This window comes from Monodon monoceros, unplaced genomic scaffold, assembly GCF_005190385.1.
Source record: "Monodon monoceros isolate NGI ecotype Baffin Bay Population unplaced genomic scaffold, NGI_Narwhal_1 Super_Scaffold_5, whole genome shotgun sequence".
NCBI classification, from domain to species: domain Eukaryota; kingdom Metazoa; phylum Chordata; class Mammalia; order Artiodactyla; family Monodontidae; genus Monodon; species Monodon monoceros.
Window position 1 is genome coordinate 109144127 of NW_021703782.1, and position 26628 is coordinate 109170754.

General features: G+C 40.1%; 1 protein-coding gene across 5 annotated transcripts in view; it reads right to left on the bottom strand.

The window, feature by feature from the left end:
- SETX (senataxin) overlaps positions 1 to 26628 on the bottom strand; it is a 78216-nt gene that overhangs the window by 34370 nt on the left and 17218 nt on the right. For all 5 annotated transcript variants that reach the window (XM_029201594.1, XM_029201595.1, XM_029201591.1 and 2 more), the window contains 6 exons: positions 23309 to 23528; positions 22420 to 22539; positions 17682 to 17853; positions 17461 to 17548; positions 12765 to 16967; positions 3287 to 3386 (listed from right to left, as the gene is read on the bottom strand). In XM_029201594.1, the coding sequence (XP_029057427.1) occupies positions 3287 to 3386; positions 12765 to 16967; positions 17461 to 17548; positions 17682 to 17853; positions 22420 to 22539; positions 23309 to 23528 (4903 nt within the window). The remainder of the gene's footprint in view (positions 1 to 3286; positions 3387 to 12764; positions 16968 to 17460; positions 17549 to 17681; positions 17854 to 22419; positions 22540 to 23308; positions 23529 to 26628) is intronic.

The following is a 26628-nucleotide window of genomic DNA, read 5'->3' on the forward strand; positions in this document are numbered from 1 at the left end:
CCCTGGTGGCGCAGTGGTTGAGAGTCCGCCTGCCGATGCAGGGGACACGAGTTCGTGCCCCAGTCTGGGAAGATCCCACATGCCACAGAGCAGCTGGGCCTGTGAGCCATGGCCGCTGAGCCTGCACATCTGGAGCCTGTGCTCCACAATGGGAGAGGCCACAACAGTGAGAGGCCTGTGTACCGCAAAAAAACAAAACAAAACAAAAAAAACCTTACTCTTCTGCAGTATAAAAACAGGATACCGGGTAGATCTGCAAGCTGTGGTTTGCTGACACCTGTTCTAGATGTTAAAATAATATATTTATGACCTGCAGCAGGGAAAGGTTTCTTAAATGAGGCACAGACCATTAACCGTAAAAAATACATAGATGCATTTGTTATATTAAAAAATAAATTCTAAACAAGAATAAAATAAGAATTTTAAAGACATCACTAAGAGAGTCATAATGCAAGCCAAAGTGGGAGAATGGTTTATATCCAGATTATATAAAGAACTCGCTACAAATCATAAGAAAAAGACAACTAACAGGAAAATGAACAAGAGTCTTTAATAGGTGCTTCCCCAAAGAGGTTACTTAAGCATCTACTAAATATATGAGAAGGTGCTCAATCTCACTGATAGCCAGGATAGTACAAAATAAAACCACAAATGGCCATCAATACACACACATTGCAACGGCTAAAATGAACAGCACAATCAACACAAATGTGTTGGCACAGACATGGAGCAACGTGACTTCCATACGCTGGTGGGGGCGTGTCATTTTGCATGACTGGCTTGGCATTATCTACTTACGTTAAGCTCACACATAATACCCTGAGACTCTGAGACCCACTTCAGGAGACAGACTCCACAAAAACGCCCTCGCATAACACGAAGAGACACATGAATGATCATAGTAGCATTATTCATAAAATGCTGTGTGTAGAAGCAGGCCTGAGGCTGCTATCATTAGAAAGGCCTGCTTACAAGGTTGGTCCCCCTTGGAATCTGGGAACTTGGATTTCCGGACACCTCTCATCATTTGCTGATGAGAATGGCTCACTGTACCTTACCTGTTTGCCAAATTTTTTCTCTACAGCTTATGTCGAACACCCACTTTACTTGTGAAAAGTCATTAATTTGAGCTAGGCAGAGGGTGTTTTAGGCACTGAGTGTCTCAGCTTCCCTGGTAGGTAATATGTCACATGGGTTGTCACACCTCACTACTGGGAAAGTTAAGTGCGTCCTGTGTGACTTCGCTGGGAAAGGACTCTTGGAAACTTGCTCCTGGTTTGCTTTTTCCCTTTGCTAATTTTGCTTTGTATCCTTTGGCCACAGTAAGTCACAGCCATGAGCATGAATGTAATTCCTGTGAGTCCTCCTAGCAAATCACTGAACGTGGGGATGGGCTTGGGGAGCCCTGACACACAGGCCTAAACTGCTGGAAAAAATGTCCATTAACGGGAGTTCCCTGGCGATCCAGTGGTTAGGACGCGGCGCTTTCATTGCTGTGGCCCGGGTTCAATCCCTGGTCAGGGAACTAAGATCCCACAAGCCACATGGCACTGCCAAAAAAAACTTCTTTAAAATAATAATAATAAAAATGTCCATCAACAGTAAAATTGTGACATAGTCACACGTTGAAATACCACCACAGCAATGAAAAAAAAAATACCAAAGATGCACACAAAACTGATGAATTACGAAGACATGTTACGTGAAAGAAGTCAGACACAAGAGTAAATGTTATGTGATTCTATCATACCATCAAGATAAACGGCAGATAAATCAGTGATTTAAACATTAAAAAGAAATATAAAACTACTACAAGAAAATATGGAAGCATTTATCTGATTTCTAAAACCAACTGAATGGTAAAGAAATAAATACAGTATTTTTGAACATGTGAAGATAAAAACTGTCTGCCTCAAAAACTGCATGTGAAGCTGAACAGCAAATAATGAAATTGAAAAAAAATTAACAATGCACACAAATAAGAAAACAACCTCCTTAATAGAAAAAAAAAAGGACAAAAGGCATGAACAGACAATTATCCGCCCCCCCCAAAGAATACAAAAGACCAATAAAGATTTGAGGACAAAAACTACAACCTCAAATGAGATACATTTTCCATATAAAACTGGGGGAAAAGTTTAAATTAGCAAATGAGAAGAGATACATTCTTATGTTAGAAGTGAAAATCGTATTCTTTTTGGTAGACAGAGGCAATATGAATCAAAAGTCTTAAAATGCACACACTGATCTAGCAAAGGGATTTATTCAGTGTAACAGTAAAAAACCATAAATAATGTACATGTCTAACTAGAAATTACTGGTTAAATAGAACTATGGAATATACTTACAATGGAATAACTACATACACTGAACATGCTATTATTATTTATCTCTGAAAAGACATTTATAATAGATTAAGTGAAAATAAGTCAAATGTAAGCTTCATGAAGGTGGAATTTTATGTTTTCATCACAGCTACATACCTAGCATCTAGAATCATACACTATCAGGTAGTATAAAGTCAGTAAATATTTGCTGAATAAATACATGAAAACAGTCACTTAGGTAAAATAACCCTACCAACCCCCCCACCCCCTCCCATTTCACTCAGATGAGTAGGAAGTCTAACAGTAAGATATACACTACTACATTCATAGGATTATCTCTGAATGATGGGAACTGTGAGTGATGTTTATTTTACTATTGGCTAATATTATCTGAATATTCTCCAGTGAACATATATATAATACCTTTCCCCCAAAATATATGTACATGCTTTTTCCCTTAAGTGAATCTATGGAGTAGGATGGATTGCAAGGGGGAAGGAGGCAGACGGAGAATTTATACTTTTTATTTTAAAGGGTTCTAAATGCTTGGTTTATTTATAACTAAGACATAACCGTGACACGTGCTCCAGACCACTCATGAAATGAGAGCAGAGACGGCAGAGAGATTAACTCAGAATCTGTACGCACGATCATGTCAACACCCCCTCCGCCCCCGCCAGTCAAACTCCCTCACTCACCTTCTCTCTCCCTTGCCCAGCATCTAGGGACACTTTGGCCTGTGGTATTTTGATTGCACAATGGTTAAAACCATGAATTTTATAACTGTCCCAGTAATTATTCTCATTAATTAAAGACTTTAAACATATTCTTAGTAAGAGGTTACAAATTCACCTTAGGAAACCTATATCCCAGAAAATTCAAACAATTATTATGTTCCCTCAAACAGCAATCTCCAATTATTATATGATATAGCCCAAGTTACATAAGAAAGAACTTACCCACAAACTCCCAGTATTTTTTATACTCAGAAGGAAATTTTCGTAAATGCAACTGATGGAATTTCTCTTTGTTTGGAGAGCTGATCCATTCCTGTGCCACCTACGCAAAGCAAAAAAAGCAAATTAAGAAAGCAAAAACATCTGAAAAGCCAATGTTAAACAGCAAAAATTTCCAAAGTAAGCAACCATAAAATCCAGAACCTAGAACTCCTGTGTGACACAAACATTAAAAATTAATTTGGGACTTCTGGTTTCCAGCTTGGCATTTAAGGAACTTAGAAGTCACCACTCCATCCTAACAAGTAAAAAGAGACAAAAAGGTAGATACAATCACAACTTACCAGAGCAGAAAACTCTTAAGTAGAAACCTCCATGCCAGGAGGAAAACCTGAACTGGATGTGACAAACTGTTGGAGGCTCAGCATGAACAACTCTCTTATATAGGGGGACCCAGTCATAAGAGGGACCCCACACTTTGGTGAGTTTTACCTCTAGGAGCTCTAACAGGCCCTCACAGTGAACACTGGAGAAAATTCCCTGTGTGCTTCCAGCAGGGGTGGGGGGTTGGTGGGGACTGGGGAAAAGGAAACATTTTGAAATACACCAGAGCATTCTTGACCTTCTGAACAAGGCCTGATCTATGAGAAGCTATTTTACCAGAGTCAAACTTGCTGGGATTTTATCAGAGCCTAACCTACTTGAGGGAAGAAAACCAGCTCCAGCCCATTCTAACCATCCTGTCTCACCCAAGGAGGTGGGGGAAACTAAGAAGCATGTGGTGTAAAGTTCTTAGTCCAGAGGCAAAGGCTCACTAAAAGAGTGACACCTTATCATAGGACTATGGAATGATCTTCCTTCCCCCATACCTCATTTCTGTATCACTAAAGGCCTATTTACTGCTGTTCCTTTTATTTAGTAGATTATGATCGCCTTGCAACAAAAAATTACAAGGCATACTCAAAGGCAAAAAACACAGTTTGAACAGACTAAAGAAGCACTAAAACCTGTCAGATATGGCAGGAATACTGGAATTATCAGACCAGGAATTATTTTTTTTAAACTATAGTTAATATACTGAGAGTTTAACGGAAAAAGGAGACCATGAAATAATAGATGGGCAATGTAATGAATGAGATGTAAAGTAGAAAGAATCAAAAGGTAATGCTAGAGATCAGAAACACTGTAACAGGGCTTCCCTGGTGGCGCAGTGGTTGAGAGTCCGCCTGCCGATGCAGGGGACGTGGGTTCGTGCCCCGGTCCGGGAGGATCCCACATGCCGCGGGGCAGCTGGGCCCATAGGCCATGGCCGCTGGGCCTGCGCATCCGGAGCCTGTGCTCCGCAAGGGGAGAGGCCGCAGCAGTGGGAGGCCCGTGTACCGCGAAAAAAACCAACAAAACAAAACACTGTAACAGAAATGAAGGATGCCTCTGATGGGATCATTAGTACACTGGACATCGCCGAGGAAACAATCTCTGAGCTTGAGGCTATAGCAATAGAAGCTACCAAAGCTGAAAAGCAAGGAGAAAAAAAATGGGGGAAAAAAACACACCCCAGAATATCCAAGACTGTGAGACAATGACAAAACATACGGCATACACATCATGGGGATGCGAGAAGAAGAGAGAGAGGAAAAGAAGCAGTATTTGAGGCAATAATGACTCAGAGTTTTCCAAAATTAACATCAGACACCAAACCACAGATCCAGGAAGCTCCAAGACCAAGCAGAATCAATGCCAGAAACTACACCTAGGCATATCATATTCAAACTTCAGGAATATGAAATATCAAAGATAAAGAAAAAAATCATGAAAGAAGCCTGTGGGAAAAAACACCTTATCTATAGAGGAGGAAAAATAAGAATTACATCTAACTTCTCCTCAGAAACCATGCAAGCAAGGAGAGAGTAGTGAAATACTTAGACTGTTGAGAGAATAAAACCTACCAACCTAGAATTCTGAATCCTGCAAAATGATCCTTTAAAAGTGAAGGAGAAGGGCTTCCCTAGTGGTGCAGTGGTTAAGAATCCGCATGCCAACGCAGGAGACACAGGTTCGATCCCTGGTCCAGGAAGATCTCACATGCCACGAAGCTACTGAGCCCGCGTGCCACAACTACTGAGCCCGCGTGCCACAACTACTGAAGCCCGCGTGCCTAGAGCCCGTGCTCCATAACAAGAGAAGCCACCGAAATGAGAAGCCTGCGCACCGCAATGAAGAGTAGCCCCTGCTCGCTGCAACTAGAGGAAGCCTGCGCACAGCAATGAAGACCCAATGCAGCCAAAAATAAATAAAATAAATTTACTAAAAAAAAAAACCAAAAACTCAACAGTAAGAAAACAGACAACCTGATGAAAAAGATGTGCAAAAGGCCTGGACAGACACCTCACCAAAGTAGATATACAGACTGTAAATTAGTATATGAAAAAATGCTCCATATCTTATGTCATCAAAGGAATGCAAATTAAAACAATGAGATACTATTACACACCTATTAGAACGGCCAAGATCTGGAGCACTGACAGCACCAAATGCTGACGGGGATGTGGAGCAGTAGGAACTCTCATTTATTGCTGGTGGGAATGTAAAATGGCACCATCACTTTTTTTTTTTTTTTTTTTTTTTGCTGAGCCACATGGCTTGTGGGATCTTAGTTCCCTGACCAGGGATCGAACCTGTGCCCCCTGCAGCGGAAGTGCATAGTCCTAACCACTGGACCGCCAGAGAATTCCCAAAATGGTAGCACCACTTTGGAAGACTGTTCAGTGGTTTCTTATGAAACTAAACATATTCTTACTGTAGGATCCAGCAATAGTGCCCTCAGTATTTATCCAAATGAACTGAAAACTTATATTTACGTTAAAAACCTGCACGTGGATGTTTATAGCAGCTTTATTCATAACTGCCTAAACTTGGAAGCAACCAAGATGCCCTTCAGTGGGTGAATGGATAAACAAACTATGGTACAACCAGACAATGGAATATTATTTAGTGCTAAAAAGAAATGAGCTATCAAGCCATGAAAAGACATGGAAGAACCTGAAATGCACATTACTAAGTGAAAGAAGCCCATCTGGAAAGGCCACATACTGTGTGATTCCAACTATGTGACATGCTGGAAAAGGCAAACTATGGAGACAGTAAAAGGATGAGTGATTGCCAGGGGTGAGACTGGGGAGGGGTGAACAGGCAGAGCACAGAGGATTTTTAGGGCAGTGAAAGTACTCTGATATTAAAGGACTGATACATGTCATTATACGTTTGTCCAAACCCTTAGAATGTACAAATCAAGAGTGAACCCTAATTAAAACTATGGACTCTGGGTGGTAATGACTTGTCAATGTAGGTTCATCAGTTGTACAAATGTACTACACTGGTAGGGGATGTTGATAATGGGGGATGCTATGCAGAGTTTCTCTAGCTCCCTGCAGCTAGAGAAAGCCTGTGTGCATCAACCAAGACCCAACCCAACCAAAAATAAATAACATAAATTTATATATATAAAAAAAGATAGGTACTGAGTACTATCTCCAAAATTTACGCCCAATGAATTCACTTCTCTTTATTTCCAAAGCTACCACCTAGATCAAGCTACCATCATCTTTCTCCTGGGCTACTATAATAGCCCCCAACAGGTCTACTGCATCTATGCTTACCTTTCTACAGTTACTCTCTAATGAGCAACTAAGAATGTTTTTTGTTTTTTTTTAAAAAGTAAACTACTACATATTTCTACTCCCCCAGCCTAAACACCAACCAGCTAAAAATCCTCCAACATCTTCTCACTGTACTGCGAATGACACCCCAACCTGCACTTACAGGGCTGTATACCATCCAGCTCTTGACTGATTTCTCCAATCTTACTTCATTTCCCTTTACCTCTAAGTTACCTTACTCCAGCCACATCAGCCTAATCTCTTTGCTCACACATGCTCAGTTAGGCCTACTTCAAAGCATTATAGTCTTGACCCTCCCCCCTCCTCTGCACAAAACCCTCCTCTCCTGGCTCTCAGCCCAATCTCAAAAGCAGCCTCCCAATGTCGCTCATCGTATCAACCTGTTTTGTTTCCTTCACAGAACAAATTATAACTGGAAATTAGCTAAAAAACGGTGCAATCTCCCTATAAGGGGTTTGGGCACTAAGAATCACAGCTGGTACTCCAGAAGAGCCCCCTTTCTGCCTGCTCCTTGTCTACACAACCTAAAAAGCGTCTGCCAATTACACTCTGCATATACATGCATGCACACACAGGCAACAGAAGGGGACTGCAAACCGAAACTTTAAGAAAAAACAGTATTTGCCAAAACTGACCAAAAAAATTGGTCCCTGTCAAAACAGTGCACATTTATCTAATACTTTCGTGTGTTAAACGTAAGGATTAAAAACTAATATATCCTCTATCAGTCACATCAGTACACAAAAGACTCATATTTCTTTTTTTTTCCCCACACACACTGTATTTTATTTTTACAAGAGATGAATAAACTGACGCCAAGCATTGTAAATGGATGACCACAACAAAAAGCAACAATGACTGCAATTACCAAACACAAAACACACTCACACTATGTCATAATATTGACATTCAGTCCAGGAATCCTCCACTGTAACAGCTCCTTTACTTTGCTGTGAAAATTGATTTGTATATTTTTTGCCTCTGAGTCCTTGTGGGATTTTTTTTTTTTTTTTAATTCAAGAGACTCGTATTTCTAAAAGTTGAGTTTGCTCGTTTCCCTTTGGGGCAAGGGATAATTCTACGCAATGTCATTGCATTCCACCTGCAATAAGACATAATAACTGGATAACCAAACACTGCATTTCATGTCCTAAAGAGGATACCAACCGCATTTTTGTCAAAGGACTCTAAACACACTTCAGCATTCCATTAACAAACAATATTATGAAGTCAAATTACTTCCAAATGAGGGTAAGAAGCCTTGGCCCAAGACTGTGGTTGATGCCACAGTCTCTGGCTTATCAGAAAGAAGAAAAAATTAAAAGTAATCAAGGTATCTGAGAATTCTCTGGCAGTTCAGTTGTTAGCGCTTTCACTGCTGAGGGCCCAGGTTCAATCCCTGGTCAGGGAACTAAGATCCCACAAGCCACACGTTACAGTGGGGGAAAAAAAAAAGTAATCAAGGTATATTAATAATACCATTAATAAATGTTGGCCTATATAAACTAGAAATGCTAAAACAATGCTGTTTCACTACATGGTTAAAAAAAAAAAGGAACAAGATAAAACTTCGTGGTAAAGATGACAGATTGGACACGGGCATTTCCTTTCATTCCCTGAAACCCCACTAAAACACCCAAGGGATTTTTCACAACAGGATTAATTCATTAGGATGAAGAGAACAGAAGAGGAGGCAAAAGTATCAAAATCTGGGAAGCTGGTAAGCAGATGGATGAATGGTTAGCTAACTCAGCAAGTCCAAAAAGCTGAACCCTAAGCAGGAAGCGTCTGACATACACTCTAGAAGGAGGAGGGCTGAAGGGAGACTGCCCCTCCCTGCTCCTAGCAAAAAGCTATAGCGGTTTCATCTCTATAAAGTGTGACAGTCTCTGGCTGTGGGGCAGCAGACAGAGAGGGGATAAGGTACTTAAAAAAAAAAGGTGGCGGGGCGGGGGGGATGTCCCTGGTGTCACAGTGGTTAGGAAGCCGCCTGCCAATGCAGGGGACACGGGTTCGATCCCTGGTCCGGGAATATCCCACATGCCGCGGAGCAACTAAGCCCGTGCACCACAACTACTGAGCCTGCACTCTAGAGTCCGCGAGCCACAACTACTGAAGCCCTCGCCACAACTACAGAAAAGCCCGCGTGCAGCAACGAAGACCCAGTGCAGCCAAAAATAAATAAATAAATTTTAAAAATAAAATAAAACAATTTAAAAAAAGGGAATGAAGCAAATGTTTATATACTGAATGCCTGGACCCTTCCCTCTGCCTCCACCCTCACCCCACAGTCAGCTCCCCATCAGGCCTATGCTTTCCAGGCAATCGATCTGAAGATTCTTCTTGGGGAAATCTGGCCTCACTAAGAGGGGGGAAAAAAAAAGACTAAGAACAGTGACATGAGGGTGGGGATGAGGCTTCCCAATAAAATGCCAATGGTCAACAAGCCTATCCCTTTCACTCAGAGCTTCTAATCTGTTTTAAAATCTTACATGTAACAAAATATAGATTATAACTATACCTAAGCATATAATCTTAATATAAAGAATGAAACTAATTTGGATTTCACCATGTGATGGTGTCCTTCAGATCACATTTGACTTCCACAGTGCAAATAATAAAGGACCATTTTAGTAAAAGTATCTCTTTTCCTAAGCATCTCTTTTGACCTGTCATTATTTAAATGCATCCTCTTTTCTTATAGCACTAAAAAGTTGAGATATATTTCACAATATAAAATTCACCACTTTAAAGTGTGCACACTACAGTGTGTTTTTAGTACATTCACTATTTTGTGCAACCATCACCATTATCTAATTCCAGAACATTCCCACCATCCCAAAACAAGCCTTATACCTATTGGCAGTCAGTCCTAATTCCCGCCCCCCCCCACCCATCCCCTGGCAACTACTAATCCACTTTCTGTCTCTACAGATTTGCCTATTCTGGAAAATTCATATAAATGGAATTACACAATATGTGGCCTTCTGTACCTGACTTCTTTCACTTAGCATAATATTTTCAAGGTTCATCAAAGAACAGGTCAAAGTGCATATAACGGGTCATTCCTTTTAATAGTAGACTAATGTTCCACTGTATGCATATACCATGTTTTGTTTATCCATTCATCTCCTGATGGACATCTCAGTTGTTTTCAACTTCTGGCTATTATGAACAATGCTCCAATCTGCTTTTTAGTATCCTGTTCTTAAGTGTGAGTAAACCACCAAAAATCATTAGACACGTGAAGAAAGGAGTTAACATGAAAGCTCTGTAGACACTAAAATGAATAGGAAAAAAGCAACTGGGAAAACAGGGACGATGCAAGAGAGGAAAACTTTCAACTAACTTTAAACGTATCATTAATTAACTTTAGGCGATAAAAAATACTGTGTACATGAAGAAAGCACAGAATCCTATAAAAAGGAATAATGAGAGAACAAGAGTTCCGTGAAACTAAAAATACACTCAAAAATTTTTCCATAGACTTGGACGCTGAGAAAGTCTCCAAGGAAGTAGAACGACGACGACAACAACAGACAGAGATGGCAAAATAGAAAGAAATTTTAAGACATGCAAAGTTTCAAAATTTATCTCCTACACATTCTTTTCTCAGGAAGTTTGAAGGATGTGCCTTACTAAAATGAGGGGGTGACAAAAACAGACAACCCTGGGTACAGGAGACAGAGATCCAACACAGGAAGAAGGAAATGCAAGCCCTAGGACGAGGATGGTGAGCATTTCACGTTAACCATCCTAAACCAAGAAGATGAAATTGATCAACTATCTGATGTGCCTGATCATACTGACAGACCTACAAATCCAAGAGACAATCTGAAGCTAATTTAGTAATACGTTCATAGAAAATTAAGTAAACAATAAATCCAGAGAAAGCAAAGAGTCGGAAACAAAAAGGAGTTACAGCTACCACATGACTTAGCCGTGGACACCTTTTATATCGTCAAAATAATAACAAACACTGATCTAAAAATTACAAGACTACTCCATAGTGAGGATGGGGAAACAGGAGAGGTGTGTGTGAACACAGGGCTGGGAAGAGAGGGTACTTCCTGTAGTGGGTAACTACAGAAAATGTCTAGAACTGAAAAATTAACAAGTCAAAATAGTGGCATGTTATTTAGAAATATGGAAGTAAATAACAAAAGGATCCATCAAGGATCAAAAATAATTACTTGGGGAGGTGAGAGTGGCTGCTGTTTTTTTTTTTTTATAATGGGCCTTCCACAAGTATTTGACTATTTTGAACTTTGTGTATATACAAACGGAACTTGTGCTCATTCTGTTTTGAAAAGGTTTTGGCAACAGAAGTGTCCTGAAGGAAGAAATCTTAAAGATAAACATATAAATACTTCTTAACTAAGGGAAAAATAAAATCACAAATATGTGTCCTAAATTTAAGGGCTATGAATGGCTTCTAAGCGATTTAGTGTTTTCTGGAAAGTATAAACGTTCAAGAAAAAAATAAGCTTCAAAACGAAGAAAATCTCTGTATATTCCCCAGCTTCTTTAACTGTATACACTGTTCACTGAACTAACAATTTTGTAAGGTAAGAAGATCATTCTTGTAATACCATTTCACATTGTTGTTAAGGAGACAGACTGAAGGCCCTTTATCAATTAGTTGTTTCTAATGCTTTTGAAACACTAGAAAAATAATTCTTAAGACAACGGCTGAAATTTAGGGCATACATTGACACCAACTTGCCTCTTTGTGCAGTACACCTCCTTTGCCTTTAACGATTCTAAGCTGGATCTTTGCAGTCTCTCTGCCTGGGATATACTTCCTATGGCCAACTCCTTCTACTCACTCTGGTCTCGGTGTGAATACCATCGCTCACAGAGGCTGTCTCACCTTTCAGTCTAAAGTGCCTGCTGCCTTTTGTTCTAGATCATTCTAGAGCGCTCTAGAGCCTTTGGTCCTGATCTGAAATGATCACTCCCAGAAGGCAGAGGCCTTGTCTGTCGTGTTCACCACTTTACCCCCCGGGTCTGTGATAGTACTTGGCAAGTATCAGGCACCCAAGTATCTCCTGACTGAATACGTGGGTATCTACCTCAGCGTTCTTGGTTTTGAAGAGTCTCGTTGCATGCTCACGTTTTGGGTTCTTTTTTTTTAAAGGAATTTGAGAAAAAGTAAAAATCTACCTGCTTTGAGAGCACCAAAAACATCCTTCCAAGTGCAAGTGGATGCTTACACTAAAGAATTACTGTTTTTCTGAGGTTCAAATTTAACTGGGAATCCTATATTTTTACTTGGCAATCCCAGTCGGGGAGTAAGAAAGAGAGAAGAACCAGAATGGGATGTGTTGGGGTAGGGAGGCAGCTAAAGGCTGCTATGAGGCATAAGAAGTTGGGAAGACAGATGAGAAATTTGGGATTTATTGCTTTGTGCTGATCAGTGTAACTTGCCCTTTGCTACCTCCTCAAGAAAACTTCAGTAAAGGTTTACACTACTTCTCAAAAAAATAAACGCAGATGAGAGACTATGTCCTCTGAGAAGTCTTCCCTTATTTTACACCAAAAAACGTTTCCTCCTCCTGTGCCACCTCTGGACTTGGTACCTTAGCACTCTGAATTGTGTCTGTAAGCTCCAGAAGGGCAGAGTTTAAGTGTTTCCTCTGTATCACCAGCAACTAGAACAGTGTAGGGCACAATGTCCGTTCAACATGAAATCTACAAGCTACATCTAAATCAAAATGTGCTCAGTTATTTTAGCCGTACTCAGCACTGTAAAGAAAGGTAATTTCAAAGTCTGAACGTATACGATTAGAACATATACTTACTGTTTCAAAAGTATTCAGCATCATCAAAGGGAAAAACACATTAAAATAATCTCCACCATCTTGAAATCTCACAGGCACAGGTCTTGAGATGGACTGACAAAGAGCTGACGGGGGTCCGCACTGATCAAAGTTCACAAACATTTCGTATTTCCATTTTAAGACCTCTTTAACGAAGGTGTCAGAGATGGACTGTGCTGACAAGAGAACGTTTACTGGAGGGGAAGCCGAAAAAGATCTGTTTTCACAAAATGGAACTTTGTAGCCTTGCCTGTTGGAATTATTTGGAGTATGAGAATGGAGAACGTTGCACAAACCCTTCACTTCAGCCACTGGCTTCTTGGACACCAGAGAGACTGGCGGCACTTTCAAAACAGACTGTACCCCACTTGACTTATTTTTCAGAGTTGGTAAGAGCGCTGCCGTATTTTCCAAAGACTTGGAAAGACCAGCAATTCGTGAAGTACTACTGGAGCTAAAAATCTTAGCAGTGGGAGGTCTCGAAGGTTTAGATGCAGAGAGAGGCAAGCCAGGTTTACGAAATATATCTTCATCCGCTGCTTTAGCTTCAGAGTGTTTTGAACAGTATTCACCCTGGTTTTTCAGTGTTTCAACACAACCTTTGTATTTACATTTTGTGCTACTCAAAGATTCCAACTGAGGCCGACTCACAGAATCTTCTTCTACCTGGACTGTATCTTTTCCATGAACTACTTCAATGAGTTTATCATTCTCTTTCTCCATTTGTGAACATAAATCCATATCTTCAGGATCACGTTGTGTTAAAAATATATTATCTTCCTCTACGTCACTGCTGGATTCAGGATCTCCCTCTCTCAAGGCTGCCACACCTAAATGATGTACTGTTAGGTCACCTCCACCTAAAGGGTCCCCTGAGGTAGAAACAACTATTTCATTTGTTGGTACTTCTCCATTTAATACTACAGAAGTGCACGGGTTCAAAAGACAAGTGCCATCAGCTACCTGAGAAACGTATTTTGCTTTCACGGGTTCTGTTTCAGAAGACACACACTTTATTAACTCTTTTTCCTTACTTTTAGCAGTTACCTCAACTCCTCCTTTGTAACTATAATCTGATGTATCTGATTCTGGCACACATTCGTCAGAATTCTGTGCTCCAGGTGGGCCTGCTCGTGTTGTATCTGTACTCTGATAATCAAAACATCTTTGTCTGTTACGCTGTGATTTGGGTCTCATCTGCCTTCGCAGCTGAGGGTCTTGACTCGTCAGCAGTTTCTTATTATTTCTGACAGAGAGAGTCTGAGGAGAAATTAATTTAGTCTTTTTCCGGGTATCAACTGCTCCAACAGTTTTGCCATGGTCACGTAACTGAGCCAAACACTCCAAAGATCGCTGGGACAATTCAAATGCCCTACGAGGAGCCTTTTTCAGACCAAGTTTCTCAACTGTTGAAGTTGGTTCAGGACACTGGCGAAATTTCTTTGGTGGCACTATAGCAGGAGTTGTTCTACAACTTAGGTAATTTGAACTTTTACTCTGCCCTGTTTTGGTATCCGAACGTGTTTTTTTAGGAGTTTTAGAAAGTGAGACTCTCCTAACACGTTTGGAGTAAGTGCGAAGCTTTGGTGGAGACTTCTTCAGGGAAACCGTAGTGGTTCTCTGAACGCTCGAACTGGGAGTTGTAGTCCTTACGTCTATACTTTTAAAATCATTTTCGGTCACATCTCTCTCATTAAGAATATCAGACTGGTCCTCACTTTTGACAGGAGATGAAGGCCTTAGAGGATCTTCAGCCATAGCAGCTTTCTGATATCGCCTTCTCTTGGGTTTTTTTACTTCAATCTCACAAAACTTCTCAACAGAAATACTACTACTGTGTGGTTCTGCGTGTTCCTCAATGCCCTCTGCTGCTTTTTTAATGACCTCTTCAGGTACATCATCTGTACCATAACCCCCATCATTTGTGCTATCACCTGCATGAGTCAAGCACGAATTTTCTTCATTCTCTTGAACTGAATTCTTGTTGCCTGGTTTCTGATCTTGCCAAACTGAAAACACTTCACATGGACTTTCAAACTCAAAAAACTGAGAATCAGATTCCTCAAACTGCAAAAGGGACCCGGTATTTTCTTCCCTTATTACCTTCTGTTCCACGTTTGTGTTAGCTATTGAAGCGTGCTGCTCTGGACATTCTTTCTCAATGCATGTTTTATCCTGTGTAATGTGTTTCTTAAAACCCACAATTCTTTCCTCATCATCATTATCTTCTTCTTCAGAATCTGAAATAATAATGACCTGTCCACAGCAGGTTTCCCTAACGCTATTTTGGTTGGCTGTGAAACATCTTCTATCATCTTTAACTTTTCTTTGTAGCTGGGATAAACTTTTTTGAGTTGAATCTGATGGGAACTTAATAACACTGGCTTGAGCTACTAAGGATAATTTGTGGAGGTCTCTGTCTATCTGAGAATCTGTTAAGGTGTCAGACTTAGGACTGGTGCTAAGGACTTGCTCTCTTAAATCAGAAGAGAACTGAGCAGTACTCTTGATAATTTCCATATCTCTTGATTCAAGTCCAGTCACAGGATCTTTAAAGGGAGGTGTTTTCTCCACAAAAATATTGGTCGTTTCTGTAAATGAGACCAAATCTTTGTTACCAACATGACATTCTAGTATTTGACAACTGAGTTCACAGGTAGAGAAAATGCCTAACTCTTCTTCCTGTACTTGTTTCTTTTTCAGCAATAAACTCTTTTCAGATTTTTGTTCTCCATTTTTATCATCCAGAATACCATCAGGGCCTAAAGAGAGATTGTATATGAAGCCATCTCCTTTCTGACCTCCTGTATCCTTCTTTGAATAGACACTTTCAATGCTAGATACAGTCAGGTTTTCCTCTAAAGTGATACTTTTCCTGTGTTGCTTTTTTATTACATGTGATAACTTAGCACAGATTTCATCTTTATGTGCCTTAGTTTTTGCTTTTGAGGTTTTGCCAAGAGCATCACCCTTTAAAGAGAAATCCTCATTTGATGTGGACACCTTTTCCAGAGAGTCATTGCTAGAATCAGTCAACAAACGTGTTGATGTTATTATTCCTCTGTCAAATACCTTTTCTGGACCATTTCTTGAAGTACAATTCTGTGGGGTATATGAGGAATTCTCTTTTACAGACTTATGCTTCCCTGTACTTATTTTAACTTGGCCTCGAGCTCTTTCATTAACAAGCCTTTTACTACTCGGCTTCAAGCACAACTCAGCTGAGAGATGGTCTTTGAGTTTCAAATCTTTTATATAAGTTTGCTCATTATCCTCTTCTATGGCATTATTTGCTTTGCTGAAAATACTCTCTTGCACTTGACATGCATCAGCTTTCATCGGTTCTTTAGAGAATGTTGGGCTGGAGTTTTCCAGACAGTGCCTGTCTTTTCTAGACTTCTTCCTTGTTTGTTCACTTTCTTCTTTATTATATGATGCAGGAGGCATTTTACATGGAGAAGTCAGATCCACAGAAGTGCTACACTGAGGTACTTTGAATTTTATGTTTCTAATAATTTGCTTTAAACAAGTTTGTAACTCATGGGTTTCCTGACTGGTCAACTGCCAACCTAAAGATAAATTTCCTCGCAGGAATAAGTTGAGCTTATCCCAGAATCGCTTACAAAGCGTCTGCTGCCCAAGCTGATAGCCTTCTTTAAGGAGACTTCTGATCAGCTGCACACAAGCAAGTTGTACAGAGTTAGATGGCGCTGAATGCAATGACAGAGATGATATCATCGTGCCTTTGGAGCAGTTTCCAGATGACTTCTCAGAAGTCCGTGCAAACGCGGTGGTGGGAAGCTTGGCACATTTTACGATGGCTTCCACCCACTGCTGGGAGCTCACCCACAGCAAATGCAAACACTTTTTACTTCTGTGCAGCTCAATCACTGACACCAAAATCAGGAGGAAGAACTCAGTGACGGTGTCGCACACGGCGCCTGCCTGGCTGAGGGCGCCCTTGACTTCGGAGTGCAGGTGATGGATAACCGCCACCACATACGCCACACCCAGGTCCTTAAGCTCCAGGAGCGACTGCACAAACGGGATGAACCACAGAAACGTGCTGTTATGAACACGCATGTCTTGACCAATATCTGACTGCAGCACATTAGCTAGTGTTTCCATTTCTTCATACATGTTAGGACAATAATCTGGGCAAATGGCTGATCTCCACCCTGAATCCTAAAATGAAAGAGATACTGACATTCAGATAAACAAGCACCATTCATGACAGGTTTAACACAAAAGCTGCAAACAAGAAAATACACTGCTCAACTTCCCTGTTTTGATGTACATATATGGACCCCCAAGAAATTGAAAACAGTTCAATTTTGAGGTTAAGGTTTCATGAAAAGGTTAAATTTACAAAACCTCCATGTACTCTGGACCTCTTTCCTTCAGTTGGTTTTGATTTCTAGTCATGTGATTTATCTCCCTCATGCCATAAATGTTCTACCCTTCCGAAACGTACTGAAAAATTAATCTCTCAAAGTGTGCACGCTCTCATTAGAGCCCATTTTTCCTCATGAGCTACTGTTCAATCAGAAAGGTTTTACGCAACAGTTGATTCAGAATAGCTACATATAAAATCAGCAATGCAACTAACCACACAAAACACTGTCTATGCAATATAAAGGCAATACAATATCACCTGAATTCTCAAAATGTTTTATACCTTTTTGGTCTTTTCAGGGTTATAATTGTATACGATCTGGCTGCAAGTCACCATATCATCCAAATATGACTCTGGTTCGAACTTGGTCCTTAAATATTAAGAATAAATAGAAATTACTGAAATGAAGGATAAAAAGAAGAGAAAAATCCTACTGTTAAGTCAATTATAGTAGACTTCCTCATACAGATTGTTTGACATCCTGACACAGGAACTGAACGAACCTCATAGAGCTGTTCCGTATATTCTGAATCTCTTTATTGTAGCTCACATTGTTGATAATGGTTTGAAATGCCTCAATAGGATCAATAAGTTGACCCCAGACCTTGGATCCGAGGCGATCCAGAATCACCATGAAACAGTGTAACGCTGGCCAGAAAGGATCCACACTATCATCTGAAATACAATGGAGTCATTTGCCAGGTTAGGGAAAGGCACTGAACTATACTGAGAATTAAGCATTCTTTACCTGGGTAGCAACAAAACTGAAAGCAAAGCAGGAAGTAATTTAAAGTAAAGCATTGCCAACCACAGGTTTTAGAAAGCTGGCAAACTTTTAAATAGCGTCTGCATTTTTTTTTAAAGCAATACACCTCTGTTAAGAAATTTTTTCGTGTGGAACAAACTGAGATAGTCTAGATAAACTCAACTTTCTCATCCTGTTTGCCAACCTGAAACAATCTTTCCTCCTCTGCTTCTTCCAGACCTTTATACTCCCATCCTTCAATAAATAACAGAAGTAAAGTAGAAAAAAAAGGGAGAGAAAGAAAAACTTGGTATTTTCAGATCTAAACAAAGTCCATGATACAAGAAATCCTGAATTGTGGGTGTCATTTGGTTGGTATAAAGGACTGAACCCCTCATCCACTGGAGAAGCAGAGATACATACTCTTCATCCACCCATGTCTCAACATGGCTTTGTTGTTATCTCCATTACATCCAACTGGCAGGAATTCCCATTACTCACACACTCTTATGGCCGGTCCTTTCCCTCCTCTCTACATGCAGTGGCGAAACACTGCCCTGCTCAAAGACCTGCACTTGCTCCTTAATGTCTTCTAAGGAAATTAGAAGTCCTCAGTCAAGCATTTGTAAGATCTTACTCTATTCCTTCTTTCCAGATTTATTTTTTTACACTCACATAAAGATACACCACCTACAGAAGAAAACAGATAGCTGGCTTTTTCCAAGTAAGAACCAGAACGGCTTCACTATTAGCACCCCCTATCATCCTCAGCAGTATTCTCAGGAGGCAAGTGCTCTAACTCACCCAATCACTGACAACCCTAGAACTTTCTGCTTTATTTCCCTCAGGGCTCTTAGATTCTTTTTTTTTTTTTTTTTTTCATAGTCGTTTGAGTAGAACTTCTCATATACTTTTTTATCCTCTACTGAAGCTGTCTTATGTCTAGGAAGCTCTCAAATAAGGAAGAAAGTCATCAGTTAGGTGAAGACAATTATGGAATGTTTCTTAAAGAGGTGACTTGGGACTTCCCTGGTGGTGAAGTGGTAAAGAATCCGCCTGCCAAAACACAGGCAGAACACTCTATGACATGAAAGATCCTTTTTGACCCACCTCCTAGAGACATGGAAATAACAACAAACAAATGGGACCTAATGAAACTTAAAAGCTTTTGCACAGCAAAGGAAAACATAAACAAGATGAAAAGACAACCCTCAGAATGGGAGAAAATATTTGCAAATGAAGCAACTGACCAAGGATTAATCTCCAAAATTTACAAGCAGCTCATGCAGCTCAATATCAAAAACACAAACAACCCAATCCAAAAATGGGCAGAAGACCTACATAGACATTTCCCCAAAGAAGATACACAGATTGCCAACAAACACATGAAAGGATGCTCAACATCACTAATCACTAGAGAAATGCAAATCAAAACTACAATGAGATATCATCTCACACCAGTCAGAATGGCTATCATCAAAAATCTACAAACAATAAATGCTGGAGAGGGTGTGGAGAAAAGGGAACGCTCTTGCACTGTTGGTGGGAATGTAAATTGATACAGCCACTATGGAGAACAGTATGGAGGTTCCTTAAAAAACTAAAAATAGAATTACCATATGACCCAGCAATCCCACTACTGGGCATATATCCTGAGAAAACCATAATTCAAAAAGAGACATGTACCACAGTGTTCATTGCAGCTCTATCTACAATAGCCAGGACATGGAAGCAACCTAAGTGTCCATCGACAGATGAATAGATAAAGAAGATGTGGCATACACATACAATGGAATATTACTCAGCCATAAAAAGAAACGAAATCGAGTTATTTGTAGTGAGGTGGATGGACCTAGAGTCTGTCGTACAGAGTGCAGTAAGTCAGAAAGAGAAAAACAAATACTGTATGCTAACACTTATATATGGAATCTACCAAAAAAAAAAAAAAAAAGCTTCTGAAGAACCTAGGGGCAGGACAGGAATAAAGACGCAGATGTAGAGAATGGACGTGAGGACACGGGGAGAGGGAAGGGTAAGCTGGGACGAAGTGGGAGAGTGGCATGGACATATATACACTACCACATGTAAAACAGATAGCTAGTGGGAAGCAGCCACATAGCACAGGGACATCAGCTTGGTGCTCTGTGACTACCTAGATGGGTGGGATAGGGAGGGTGGGAGGGAGACGCAAGAGGGAGGGGATATGGGGATATATGTATATGTATAGCTGATTCACTTTGTTATACAGCAGAAACTAACACACCATTGTAAAGCAATTATACTCCAATAAAGATGTTAAAGAAAGAATCTGCCTGCCAATGCAGGGGACACGGGTTTGAGCCCTGGTTCAGGACGATCCCACATGCCACGGAGCAACTAAGCCCATGCGACACAACTACTGAGCCTGCCGTCTAGAGCCCACGAGCCACAACTACTGAGCCCACGCGCCTAGAGCCCATGCTCTGTAACAAGAGAAGCCGCCACAATGAGAAGCCCGTGCACCACAACGAAGAGTAGCCCCACACTTGCTGTAAGTAGAGAAAGCCCACACGAAGCAATGAAGACCCAACACAGCCCCAAAAATAAATAAATGAACTTATAAATAAAATAAATAAAAATGCCAATCTTAAAAAAAAACAAGGTGCTTAAAAAAAAGGAGGTGACTCATTTTGAAGGAGTGTTGGGGAGCTGGATTAACGGAGAGGACAGGAATATATATGCAAAGCACTGGGAAAAAAACTAACAATTTATGTAGTTAATGCCGGTAAGCAAATTAGTAATAACCTTTTTAATAAATTTATTTATTTGGGGGCTGTGCTGGGTCTTCGTTACTGTGCGCGGGCTTTCTCTAGTTGCGGAGAGCAGGGGTTACTCTTTGTTGTGGTGCGCAGGCTTCTCGTTGTGGTGGCTTCTTTTGTTGCGGAGCACACACTCTGGTGCACGGGCTTCAGTAGTTGTGGCTTGCAGGCTCAGTAGTTGTGGCGCACGGGCTTAGTTGCTCTGCGGCATGTGGGATCTTCCTGGACCAGGGCTCAAACCCGTGTCCCCTGCATTGGCAGGCAGATTCTTTACCACTGCACCACCAGGGAAGTCCCTAATTAGTAAAAACCTTAATCAAAAATCATCTAGCGGGCTTCCCTGGTGGTGCAGTGGTTGAGAGTCCGCCTGCCAACGCAGGGGACACGGGTTCGTGCCCCGGTCCGGGAAGATCCCACATGCCGTGGAGCGGCTGGGCTCGTGAGCCATGGCCGCTGAGCCTGCGCGTCCGGAGCCTGTGCTCCGCAACGGGAGAGGCCACAACAGTGAGATGCCCGCGCACCACAAAATAAATAAATAAATAAATAACGTTTACGTATTTCTTTTAGAATCCCCCACAAAAGAATATATATCCACACTGAAGTTGCCTAAGGAGAAGTGAATGTGGGTAAAAAGTTATATTTATGTTTTCATTAAATTTGGCATGCTTGGTCTTTATTGAGTCATTGTTTCATAAAGAAGGTAAGATTAGAAACACTAGTACAGATTCTCCCTGATCAGCCCAATAAAACCATGAGCAAAACTAAGCTGGCTCTAATAACAAACATGACAATTTGAGACCCTACTTTCTAGACTATCAGGGGAGCACTGTCCAAGGGAACTTTCTGGGATGATGGAAATGGTTCTATACCGTAGCCACCAGGCAGCTCTTGAAGTATAGCTAGTGGGACTGAAAAACTGAATTTTTAATTTTATTTAAGTTTCATTAATGTAAATGTAAAGAGCCACTCTTGGCCGGCAGGCAGCCACCATCGTGGACGGTGGAACCCTAGAGAGCCAAAGTGAAATGAAAAACCAGGCAAAAGGGAGACAGTGGGATAGGGGAAGCTTTCTGCAAAATTTTAACTATCATGTCATTAGAAATTTACCTCCTTTAGGTTCTAGTCTTGATTCTACCACTAACTGGGTATTTCAACGTGAAAAAGTAAGTTAAGGGACTTCCCTGGTGGCACAGTGGTTAAGAATCCGCCTGCCAATGCAGGGGACAGGGGTTCGAGCCCTGGTCTGGGAGGATCCCACATACCGTGGAGCAACTAAGCCCGTGCACCACAACTACTGAGCCCGTGTGCCACAACTACTGAAGCCTGCGTGCCTAGAGCCCGTGCTCCGCCACAAGAGAAGCCACAGCAATGAGAAGCTTGCACACTGCGACGAAGAGTAGCCTCCGCTCGCCACAACTAGAGAAAGCCCGTGCACGGCAACAAAGACCCAACGCAGCCAAAAATTAATTAATTTTTTAAAAAGTAAGTTAACTTCCTTGGGCTTCAGTTTCTTCTTTTATGAAAGTAAGGTGCTGAGTTAAACTCTAAAGGTCCTTTCCAATTTAAAATTCTGACTCTGTGACCAAAACCATAAAATGTTCACTCTCTTTCCTCCACATCATACACCCAAATTCTTACAGTGACACTAGTATTTTCAAAGTGCACCATCATCGCAATATTCAGCAAATAGTTTATTACCATCTGATTGCCTCTCCATGGTGTGAAGTATTGATTGCATAAAATCAGTCTGTTTGTTTGAGCCCAACAACAGTGAATCCATGGCTTGCTCCTCAAGAATGGTCAGCAACATGCAAATACCTGTAAGATCATGTATAGTTTTCTTGAATTGATTAAATAAAACTGTTCTAATGCCTTCTCCAGTTTAGTTCGCAAAAGAATAACAAGGCAGTAAGACGAAACAAAACAGTATCCAGTGCCTCAGACACTGAAGTCTGAGACGTTCATATACAACTCCTCCTAAGAACAGAACTTTAGACTGAATAAAAAGGGAAAATGGCGCGAACTTGGTTAGAAAACCATTTCCAAAATGACTACCACACAATTTGTATCTCATAAAGTCAAAAACCCCTTAAATTTTAAGATCACTATATTTCAAGTACCAATCACTGCCAAATATACACATGACTATAAGACTCTGAGTCAATGAAGTAGGACAGCAATATTTTAAGTCAATATACAACCTGATGAAAACCAAAGTTAATATCTCTTTCTTCCAGGAAATATTGTACAGATGGGAAAAGAGCTATTAAACCTCTGTTGCAATAGATCAAAACCCTATTAAGGTCAGCTGCTATGCTAATACTGTAACATCTAATACTGCCTTAAATAAAAGATCTATTTGCCATACTTGAAAATGTACCTCTTACACAGATGATTTCTAGGATAAAAAATGTTTAAAGACAAGATGCTGTAATAGTCAATTTAATGACAGAACAAGAATTGGGAACTATGAAATCCTTTATTTAGCAATTTTGATCAGATTACCAAAAGAGATCCCTTCCCTTGCAGGATAATCATAAGAAATATTGGAAAATACTAATTATATTTGTGTAGGAACAATACTCACCTAACCAATAGTTTTTGTAGTTGGTAGCATCATACATGTGTGAAGGCAGAAGAATCAGTTTACCCTTCTCAAGGACAGAAGAAGTATAAATGTCTGGACTTTCTAAAAGCCCCAACTCAATGACTTTAAAAAGGCAAGTCAAAACCTCCTGTAAGTCATAATAATCATCTCTGTCCACTTTTCCCAAGTTTCTTGCGGTCAGGATAGCCCAACGCCGAACCTAAAAGCATAACACATTCATTACTTCATTTTACACACAACTGTCTACATTCAGCAAGCATATAGTTAAAATAGGATTCTCTACAGATTATAAAAGACACGAGATACATCAACTCTACTTTAAAAAAAACCATTACACTGTATATCTTGAACTTATACAGTGCTGTATGTCAATTATACCTCAATAAAACTGGAAGAAAAAGACTATCATATAGAATAAAGTACTTTAGGAAAAATATATGATTTTCAGACATTTAAAGGAAATATACCAAAAGGTCCATGATGACAGAAAAAAAGAAAAAAAAGACAGAAGATACTAATTACAATTGACCTTTGAACAACACACATGGGTTAGGGGCACCTACCCTCTGCGTAGTTGAATACACTAATATAGTTCGAATATAACAGAGTTGGCAGCCCTCCATATCCCGGTTCTGCATCATGGATTCAACTAACCTCGAACTGTGTAGTACTATACTACATGCTATTAAAAAGAATCTGTGTATAAGAGGACCCATGCAGTTCAAACCCATGCTGCTCAAGGGTCAACTGGAATGCGATGTGTGAACCTTGCTTGATCCTGATTTGAACTAACCCTAATAAAGCATTTGTGAGATAATAATTTCCACTCACTTAAACACTGACTAGAAGTATGATATTATTATTATTATTATTATTATAAGTGTGTTGATGTAATTGTTTTCCTTTAAAAGCACTTACCTTTTTGATACACGTACTAAAGTATCTTATGGATGAAATGCTCTGATGTCTAAGATTTGCGGTAACTAAACTTAACAGGAGTAGAATATTGACCACATATTGATAACAGATGAAGCACAGTGATGGATATATGGGGGTTCACTACACCAATCTATTTTTTGTATGTTTGTAACGTTCCATGATAGAAAGTTAAAAAAAGGGAAGAAAAATGAAGAGAAACCTCAAAAGAAATCAAAGGTCACCTCTACATGGCAATATAGCATAGGGAAGTGATTTTAAATTTATTCTGCACTACAAATTGAATTTAGTGATCACAACCAACCTTAAAAACTAAATAAAATTTAAAAAAATCAGTGGGCATCCTTCATAGTAACAGTAAGTACTGTTTTGTGAAATGTTTAGGTCACATACGTATATATATGTGTGTGAACTCAATGAAGAACATTTTTACTTAGGTTATGGGCAGAAAAGTTTGCAAAACATAGAACTAGTGGACAAAAGAATGGGCTCTATGCCAACATAATTAAGTAATGAATTTTAAGCTATCGAAAAAAATACAAAGGAATCAATGAGTCTATAACTTATAATAAACAGATGAATAAATGAAGAGCAGGGAAAATGGCTCTTGATTATAGTACAATCAATGTCAAGTGCTGACTGGTAAATACGTAAAGTGCTGGGGTTGAAATTATTTTGCAACCTTAGAAAAACTGGCTCAGGGAAGAACCATCAGGTAATGCTAAATTTAGGAGAAAATTTTGGTGAGGAGTAAGGTATTTATGTGATCTTAGAGTACTTAAGAAATAGACATTGTACAGTGAAGAAACTGGACAACACCTCAACTAGATGATCAAAATTAACATCACCATGAGAGGCCGAATGATACGGCATGCCTGTATATCTGACACCCTGAGAAGGACATAACATCCATCACTTATGTAGTACTCCAGCTGGAACGTATAACCGAAGCCTAACCATGCGCAAGCATCAGACAAACCCAAAATGAAAAGCATTCTATGTTTTGTAAATGGGAGGGAAGCAGAAATGACTATACTTCAGAAATGTAATTGTCATAAAAGACAAGAAAGGCTGCGGAAATGTTACAGATTAAGGGAGACTAATGTAACACAACTACGTGTAAATCCTGATCCTGGTCTGGATACTGAAGTACAGGGGGAAAATGCTACAAAGTACACTGGATCACATGACACAACTGGAAAACAGACCTTACTGTATCAATGTTAAATTCACTGAAGTTTATAATATTGTGAGAATATACTTATTCTTAGGAAATATACACTGAAATATTTAGGGGCAAAAGGCTATGATATATGCAACCTACTCTCAAATGGTTCAGAAAACAAACAGCTTTGTAGTTAACTGAAAGCAAATGATAGAACAAATGGAGTGAAACGTTAATAACTGGTGAATACAGCTAAAGAGTATACAGGTGTTTTCTACTTTTTTTTTATTTTTGAGAATTTTCTGAAAATTTTAAAGTATTTTCAAATTAAAACTTAAAAAAAAAAAGCATTACGGCTCTGGAGTCAGGCTGCCTATATACAAATCCAAGTCACCATACTAGCCTGTGTAACTGTGGTTAAGTCTCCTGACTCAGTTTCCTCACCTATAAAAACACATATATAATGAAGAATACAGTCATTCCTGGCCCTGCAGACCCAGTCACCAAGCCTGCAAGTGCTTGGCCCACGTCCTGGTTGCTCAGCTGGACCAGCTTCCTCTACTGGTTTGCAGCTTTAAGAAAGCCAGTCCCAGAGAGCAGCTGGCTGTACTTTCTGTCAATCTTCTTTCACAGGCAGGAAAGCCCCACCCTTATTTTAAGCACAGGCCTTGACTCTGGTTCTACCCTTGCCTGGAGTATATTTGTAATTCTTATTATCATGCACAAACTCAGTCCCCTGCTACCTACAGCCACCCAAGCCTACATACAGGTTTCCACCATTTATCACTTTGTATTTCTGTTCCATTACTGGTCCAAAGAAACATTTACCTTTTGAAAAGTGTGATTATACCTTTTAGAATTCCACTTTTTGAATTTTTTTCTATCATTGTTTGGGTTTGGCACAGAGGAGACAGAAATTCACCACCATTCTGACTGGAAACCCCATTACCATGTTCTTTCTTTGCCACTTAAAAATAAAGCCTCTTTACTATCCTTCTACTGGCAGAGCAACCCTTCATGGCTATTGTCTTAACACTGTAACTCAGTTCTAGAGGCCAACGTGCACAGGTCCTACTGCACACGCTGCCTCGCCACATGATGAGAAGTCCTCAAACTCCAGCAATCAGCTCACAGTCAGGTTCCGAGCCTCTGGTGTTGCTCTCTGCTCCTGTCTACCTGCTGCTCTGATTCTCAGTTC